At 39.3% G+C, this 8,976-nt stretch overlaps 1 protein-coding gene across 1 annotated transcript in view; it reads left to right on the top strand.

Annotated features, from left to right (window-relative positions):
* The window catches only part of LOC308517927 (cytochrome P450 3A12-like), a gene marked incomplete at both ends in the record, with an annotated part of 109,519 nt that extends 101,083 nt beyond the window's left edge, over window positions 1-8,436 (top strand). Inside the window, 3 exons of the mRNA XM_081089474.1 lie at window positions 3,201-3,427; window positions 5,635-5,797; window positions 8,341-8,436. Of these exons, the coding sequence (XP_080945600.1) occupies window positions 3,201-3,427; window positions 5,635-5,797; window positions 8,341-8,436 (486 nt within the window). The remainder of the gene's footprint in view (window positions 1-3,200; window positions 3,428-5,634; window positions 5,798-8,340) is intronic.
* Between the last annotated feature and the right edge of the window lie 540 nt (window positions 8,437-8,976).

Consider the following 8,976-nt stretch of genomic DNA (forward strand, 5'->3'; position numbering starts at 1 on the left):
ATATGGGTGCCTTTCAGAACTCTGCTTGTATCACACTTAGCCAACTAAGTGTGATTTAAAGCATGCACCAAAGCCAACCCCAGCATCATAATAGGAGGGCACAAAGTTAGATGACTACGGGCATGGACAAAGGAAGGTGTGGGAAACTGGCACTATTACTGGAATCTACCACCTTGGGTAAACTGTGCAATCTAGGAGAATCTTCTTATACAGAAAAGAACATAGTGTAGGAAATAGAAAACATGAGTCCAGACTGTGGTTTTGGACAGGTCTTAAGAACTCTCTGTGTCATAGGTCCTTCAAATCCTATATAATATAAGGGTAATATGCAAATTGACCAAACTGACTGATTGCTATGATGCACACTGACCACCAGGGGGCAGATGCTCAAAGCATGAGCTGCCCCCTGGTGGTCAGTGCGCTCCGACAGGGGAGTGGGCTAAGCCGTCAATTGGACATCCCCTGAGGCTCCCAGACTGAGAAAGGGCGCAGGCTGGGCTGAGGGACCCGCATCCCGCAGCCACCAGTACATGAATGTCGTGCACTGGGCTTCTAGTATAAAATAAAATACATTTTAGGGTCCAAATAAATTAAAGATTATTTTTCTTCTCTGGGTAAGCCTATATTGGAGATCATTTTATTGCAATAAGATGGAAAGGTCACTAAGAAACAGACTAGCTAAAGCATCATGTCCTCCCCTCTTAATAAGAGTAACAATGACAACAACAACACTAATAGCTAACATATACTTCTCACTGTATTTGTCCATTCTAAATGCCTTATATTTATAAATGAATTTTTAAAAAATTATGTATTAAAAATAGAAACAGACTCATAGATAGAGAACAGACTATCAGAGGGGAAGGGGCCTTTGGGAGGCTGGGTGAAAACGGTGAAAAGGTTAAGCAAAAAAACCTAATTCACACAGCACTAGCCACTTTGGCTCAGTGATAGAGCTTTGGCCCTCAGACTAAAGGGTTCTGGGTTTGATTCCTGTCAAGGGCACATACCTTGGTTGCAGGCTGGATCCATGGCCATGATGTGGAAGCAACCAACCCATGTGTCTCTCTCACATTGATGTTTCTCTCTGTGTGTCTTTCCCCCTCCCTTCCACTCTCTCTAAAAATAAATGGAAAAATATCCTTGCGTGAGAATTAATAAAAAACAAGAAACTCATAGACACAGACAACAGCATGATGATTGCCAGAGGAGAATAGGCGTTGGCAGAAGTAGAAGAGAGTATGGGGTGGGGGAGGATAAATGGTGATGAAAGGAGACTTGACCTGGGGTGGTGATCATACAATACAATATACAGATGGAGTATTACAGTATTGTAACTGAAAACTATATAATTTTATTAACCAATATCACCCCAATAAATTCAATTTAAAAAAGTGATACATTAGTCAGAATAGGCTAAATTTGCCGCAACTACAGATTAGCCCTCTATTCTCAATGGATTTACATTGCAAAGGATTATTTCTAACTCACATTAACATGTCCAACATGGATTGTTAATGAAGGATGGGAGTGGGACTTTGTGCTCCATAGTTACTTGGAAATATAAGCTAAAAAGGACCCATTTTTTTTTAAAAAACAAAACTGACTATTTTCTTTTTTTTAAAAAAAATATACTTTATTGATTTTTTTACAGAGAAGAAGGGAGATAGAGAGTTAGAAATATCGATCAGCTGCCTTCTGCACACCCCCTACTGGGAATGTGCCCACAACCAAGGTACATACCCTTGGCCGGAATCGAACCTGGGACCCTTCAGTCCACAGGCCAACGCTCTATCCACTGAGCCAAAGCAGTTAGGGCAGGATCCATTTTCTTGTAGCTACACTTTCTGGAGCACAAGGCCTTCATGTTGGTTGGGGAATAAAGAAGTAGGGTGTTGCTCACTGGGTATTGAAGTGTTTTGACTCTGAATTGACATATGTCACCTCAGCTCGGAGCCCATTCTCAAAGCTGGTTCCCCCTAGCTCCGTGGTCAGCAAACTGTGGCTCTTGAGCCACATGTGGCTCTTTGGCCCTTTGAGTGTGGCTCTTCCTAAGCCTTAGGAGTACCCTAATTAAGTTAATAACAATGTACCTACCTATATAATTTAAGTTAAAAAAATTTGGCTCTCAAAAGAAATTTCAATCGTTGTACTGGTTATATTTGGCTCTGTTGACTAATGAGTTTGCTGACCACTACCCTAGATTTAAGTGGGCTGGGAAATGTGGAGACTACATGGATATTGGGTGAGCAGTGATGTCTCTACCAAGCAACCCTATGAAGTGTCAACTCTAAATATCTCCATGTAACATATCAGAAAACTGAGAGGTGAAATAATTTTCATACACTAGTCATATAGCTAGTGGTGAAGAAGCCACTAGCCAAACCCTTAACCTCTCCAGTATTGCCTCTTCAATATAACACCAAGTGATACCCACATATTGCACACACTGTTTTCAGATATCTGACAAAACTGGAACTCTTTGTGGTAGGAAGAGACTGGCCTCTGGGGCTGGTGAGGCTTGTATGAGATCTTCACAGCTTACAGTCAAACCCTGAACAACTAGGAGACTGTGCCAGCAAGGCAGCATGAGGCTGAGTGGGGTTCCACCTCTTCATAACTTCTGCTAGAATGAAATTGTGTGCCCTGATTTCATTCTTTTCAGTCACGCCCTTCTTTTGCTATACTTACAGAGTTTTGTTATTTATAGAGTTTCTACTTATATGGTGTTTCTCTCCAAATTATATATATAATCTAAAGGCTTAGTAAGCAGGATTTTTCAACTGAACACTGTCAAGTTGGAATTTTGCTCTTTTACACATTCTCTTTCCTTTGTACAGAGGTGTGGCGTCTCTTTTGAAAACAGTGACCTTACTGTATTTCAGTTAAGAATATGGGTCATAGTCTGTTACTCACATGAGATAAAAAAAAAATCACTACATGGTAATGTGAGGGATTTTGGGTCCTGTTTAGGGTATTGTCCCCAACGTCCCCCCATAGTCATAACTACTCCACACATCTCAATGTGCCATTAAGCAGGCCAAAGGACATGACAGATATTAAAATGTCTATAAATCCTAAGGTCCTTTACCCAAATAAGTTATTCTTTGGAGCTTCTAACATTTCTATAGAACTACATAGACTGAATTGAAAGTTGATCTCAAATCTCAGTTTATCAAAATCTGTTTCTTTCTTCCCAGGCAACTCCCACCTATGATGCCCTGGCACAGATGGAGTATCTTGACATGGTGATGAATGAATCCCTCAGACTATTCCCAATTGCTGGTAGACTTGAGAGGCTCTGTAAGAAGGATGTGGAAATCAATGGGGTGTTCATTCCCAAAGGAACAGTGGTGATGGTGCCAAGCTATGTTCTTCATCTAGACCCGACGTACTGGCCAGAGCCGGAGGAGTTCCGTCCTGAAAGGTACTGGACCCCTGGGAAAGGGAACCCACCCTCATCCAGGCTGGTTGGACATAAGCTGATGTCTTTTAGTATAGATGATGAACGTGTGTTTGTACAATCTTTTTTATGTACATTTTTATGTTTTTACAAGTTTGTTTTTTCTTATTACAAGAGTAATCATTGTTTGTTGACAAAATTTTACAAACTCTAGACTAGCTAAAAGAAAATTGTATCTGTCCAATACTAATATATTAAGATAGGCCTCATTAGTAATACAATATATGTCATTATTTCTAAGCATATGTAGATTTTTAAAATTAAAATAGTAATATATTTTTTATTTTAAACTGCTTACTTTATTTACCAGTAAACTATAAACAGTGTCCTTTTATATATAACCATCATATGTAGGTATGCATACATATAAATATTGATGAAGATGTGACTATATGCTTATGCCATAAATTACTTAATCATTATCTGATTTTAGGAATGTAGGCTTTTTTACTTCTTTAAATTTTTCTGTGTTGTTCTCATTAGCTCTCTGAATTTACCAGCAGCGTTCCCACATTCTGTTTGTTTTTGTTTGTTTTCACATTGGTGGCCACATCTTTATCATTATTGGGAGAGTGCATTATGGGAACCTGAGAGGTCCTCATCCCTGATGATTTAAGTGGCCCTTTGAGGACAGAGGAGAACACAAGTCACTGGTCTGTCTTTGGCTACAGTCCTGTTTCAGCTTCCTTCTACTCTCAAAGAAAGTGGCGACTTCCAAAGAAAAGTCACCTGCTCTCCAGACACCCGAGACACGCCCCCTAGGAGGATCTTTAGCATGTTCTTCTGGAAATTCAGAGCCAAGGCCTAGCTTGAGGCACAGCTTGAACTCTAGAAAGAGCTGATGTTTCCCATTTGTTGCATTGATGAGCAAAATTGGAATTAACTATTGAGGGCACTAGCTGGGACCTAGGCTTTCATTAGCATAACTATAAGATCCCTAATGGCAGGGACCTTCTCTCATCTGCCATGGTGTGCTTAGTTCTAGCTTATTGTCTGCACATAGTATTTGGTGAAAGAAGAAGTTAGACGTGACCAAATCCTCTGTTTTCTGGACCAAGGGGCCTCTGTGTTTCCTCCAAGCTCAACCGTTTTTTCTCCCCCCACCCCCACACCCCGTAGCTTCATGAACATGAATCCAGAGACCACTGACTGTACTGCTCTTTTGATCATTAAGTCTTCCACAGAGAGTAACTGCTTACCATGTCAGGAGGTGGGCAAGGCAGTGAGAAATCCATGTTAAAAAATGCCTATTATGGAGAACTTGACACTTACACAAATATACAAAATCATTTTCTACAGATACGAGTCTACTTTTAATTCATCTATGTGTGCCCATCACATGTTTACAGCCATCAAACTATGTCTGCTGCCCAACTCACACACCATTACTACCATCCTCCTAATTCCCATATTATCTTAAGGCTTACCATCTCTAAATATTCCAATGTTCAAGAACCTTTTAAAAATACATAACCACAATGACATGATCACTTTCCGAAATCCACATTTTCCCTTAATATAATCAAATATTGAGGGATCAAATTTGAATAAAACGTAAGTCTAACTTTCACGAAATTTATAGCCTAGTGGAACAGATAGACAAGGGAACCACAGATTATATTAGAGTAGAGGAGCATCATATGTCCATTTGAGTCTTCTGATTTAAGCTATTCAATGGGAGAGGGACAGAAGAGGTGAGAGGAAGGGAGGAGAGGAAAGTGGGGAGGGGAGGAAGGAACGGGAAGGGAAGGAAAAATTAACAATGCAACTAATAAGAGATATGTTTCCTACTTCCTTCCTCCATGAGCATGTGAGCAACATGAGTTTGATGGAGGCAGGGACCTACTTTTTCTTCAATTAGTCTCATTTCCTACTTGCCTTTCAGAGTGTGAACATACCCTGAATGTAATTTAGTGTTTAAAGATAAATTTTCCTGTAAACAGCATTCATGTCATCTCTTCAATAATACTGTTAGCTCGTATAGGGTATGGGGAATGGAAGGACTCTGTAGCTTACCATTCTTACAGCCACATAACTACAGGAGGATCTCACTGACTAGCCCAAAGGAGTATTCTGTACACTACTTGTAGGGGATCCTAAGAAGCCCAAACATGTAGCTCTTGTGGTGTTTGTGTTTCATTAATTGTTTGCATCTACTGTTATATAACCAGGTTTAGCAAGGAGAACAAGGACAGGATAAATCCTTACATATACACACCCTTTGGAAGTGGACCCAGAAACTGCATCGGAATGAGGTTCGCTCTCATGAACATGAAAATTGCTCTCGTCAGAGTTCTGCAGAACTTCTCCTTCAAACCATGCAAAGAAACACAGGTCAGATACTTAACCTGTTACCACTCTGTGTGAATAATACTTGATTGAGAGTTTTTCTTAAACTGAGAAACATATGCATGAGTGTGCTCATTCACTGTTTAATACTTTGTTCTGTTGGACAGAGAGTCTATCTGGAGTCACATGTAACCTTTAAGATCCTGGTAGTCTAGAGTGCTAAGCCTGTGTTTTTATAGGGTGCCCCAAACTTCATGCAAGATTTGCGATTGAATTGACTTGTAAATCTTTTGTGAATTTTGGGACACCCTATATAAATATCCAAGTATAAAGGCCATCTAGAGCCAATATAGTTAGTGTGACATGATCAGGTAGAGTCATTTGAGAAAAGTTTAAATTTGGTGTCAAGTCCACTGGAAGGAAGGGAAAGTGCTGTGTACAATCGTGAAGTACAATGATAACTGGGTCATGACTTTTGAACACTGCTCTTTTCCACCAGAACTTACAGAAGCTCTTGTGATAGGGTTCTCAACCACTGGTTATACAATGAAATCAGCAGGGATCTTTTAAAAATCCTATGCTGAGGTCATCTCAGATTCTAAAATAATCCATCCCGTGTGGCTTTAAAAGCACCCGGTTTGGTTTTCATATGCGGCCAAGGTTGAATAAAGCATTTCTGCCTGACCTAAGAACTCCTACAGTCCATGGCCATCCTGGCCACTTGAAACCTGCTTCTGGGAGCCAGGCTGCAATCAAGTTGGATTCTTTACATCCTAATATGAACTCTATGATGTTTTTCTCACTCTCTTCCCCATTCTGTTCTCATCTTTCAAGTCCTAGTTCACTTCCAAAGCCCTTCCAGGAGGCTTCCTGCCCATTTTTCCTCTGACATGTTATTGCTACTGCAGGCTGGTATCATCACTATCCTTCCTAACTGAAAACTTTATCATTAAACCATCCAGTTTGGTACTCTGTGTTTTCTTTGTATCTAAGAATATCCTTAAGTCTAGCACCTCATTTTATTCCTTTCATAAATTCCCAATAGTGCCTTGCGGTCATTCAGGAAATGCTTAAAGAGTATTTTGCAGTTGATTTTGAGACCATGAATCCACATTTTAAATGATTTAATTTGAAAAAATTAACAAATAACATTTGTAATGTACATTTTCTACGTGTGTTGGTCTGTGTACAGGGGAAATATAGAAGTGCCATTTGAAATGATAAAATAGAAAGGTTTTACATTAACAGGAAGATCTGGAATCTCTCCTCTGAAGAACATAAGCAATAGCTGTCATTGAGTGATGGCAAGCAAGGCCGTATAATAAGGCTTATTTCTAGGACTTGTATATTTATTATGCAGCTCCTTTCCTTAAGTAGGCTTTCTCAGAGAAGAGGAGGAGGATGAAGATGGTTTCCATCTTATTTGTGGCTTTAGGCAGCTATGTAGCAGTCCTGTAAGTGCATATAAAGGGGGTCTTAGCCCTGAGAGGAAATGGGCCTCTGCACACCTGGGGTGGTGCAGACACTCCCTGAAAGCTCCCAGTCATCTCTGGCTTGTGCTTTTCACGCTCCATGGCAATTTTCTTACCCTTCAGTCAACTGAGGTATGAAGGTTACTGTGTTGGTGGCTCCCCATCACTGAGGGAGTGACTGGGTGTGAATAGAGCTAAAAAATTATTCAAAACACTATTTAGGTCAAAACGCTATTCAGAAGTTCACTATTTACACTGGGAACCAGGAGATATTAGAAAATAGGCACAATGCTTGACAAATACCTTTTCCCATCATGAAACTAGAAGGCTTCCACTGGGAGAAGTGACTGGACTCCTTAGAAGTGATGGATAATTCAAATAATTAAAATGTATAATATGTACTCAGGTTACCTTGCAAGTTCCAATATGCACAAAATGAATTCTGTATGGCTTTTCTAAATAGTTTTACATAATGCCTAAGAATCTGATTTAAATTTCAAAAATTCATTCATTTGCTTAAAATTCAAACCAAAAACAAGCACAAACCAATATGAGTTTGTCTCTGGCTAGAGATGACTGGGAGCTCTCAGGGAGTGTCTGCACCACCCCAGGTGTGCAGAGGCCCATTTCCTCTCAGGGCTAAGACCCCCTTTATATGCACTTACAGGACTGCTACATAGCTGCCTAAAGCCACAAATAAGATGGAAACCATCTTCATCCTCCTCCTCTTCTCTGAGAAAGCCTACTTAAGGAAAGGAGCTGCATAATAAATATACAAGTCCTAGAAATAAGCCTTATTATACGGCCTTGCTTGCCATCACTCAATGACAGCTATTGCTTATGTTCTTCAGAGGAGAGATTCCAGATCTTCCTATTAATGTAAAACCTTCCTATTTAGATGCTGTAATTGATATTTTCTTGAATGAATATATTGATGAATGCTTTCACTGACCAGTCTCAGACAGCTCACTGAATAAAGAAACAAAGATATATTATGCTAAAAGTAATTTCTATATATTGTAAAGCATTATTGTCCTCAATGTATCTCATCTGCTTTGCTTTTGGTGTTGATAGTGCTTCATTAACTGGTTCTCCTATGCTGTTTAACATTTGCAGATTCCTGTGGAGCTAGATTTTCAAGGAATTATTCAACCAAAAAACCCCATTATTTTAAAGGCTGAGTTGAGAGATGGGACTGTAAGTGGAGCCTGACTTTCCCTAAGGACTTACACTTTGTTCTTCAAGGAAGTCATATCCCCTGACACCAGAGATCTCAGTGTACTTTGTGAATAAAAAAAACAGAAATGAAGATGGGCTTAACTTACTGCACTTGATGGATGACTAGGGAGTCTGTACATTCACTTATCTTCTCAGTGTCTATACAGAGTATTACATATTGTGTTATTATAAATAAGTAGATCAAGCTTATTGGGTTCTTATAATACTATCTCTATCTATTCCCACTTAGTATCATCTACTTACTTAGTACTAATCATGAATACAAATTTCTCTATAATTTTATCGACAAACTTTAATGAAAACAAGGATCATTGTGGAAATGGCAATAGTGACATTTATATCACGTTTTATTTTGAATATTGTATATTGTATATTATATTGAGCAACTCAATAAACATCTCTTCATAATAGTATTATCTAATGCTTTCATGCACAGCCAGTGACTAAATGTTTTTAACCATCACAATCACTGGTTGGGTGGGACCTTTTCAAAATTCCAATTTGATATATTAA

The sequence above is a fragment of the Myotis nattereri genome (assembly GCF_964212035.1).
Source record: "Myotis nattereri genome assembly, chromosome: 4".
In the NCBI taxonomy this organism is placed as follows: Eukaryota; Metazoa; Chordata; class Mammalia; order Chiroptera; family Vespertilionidae; genus Myotis; species Myotis nattereri.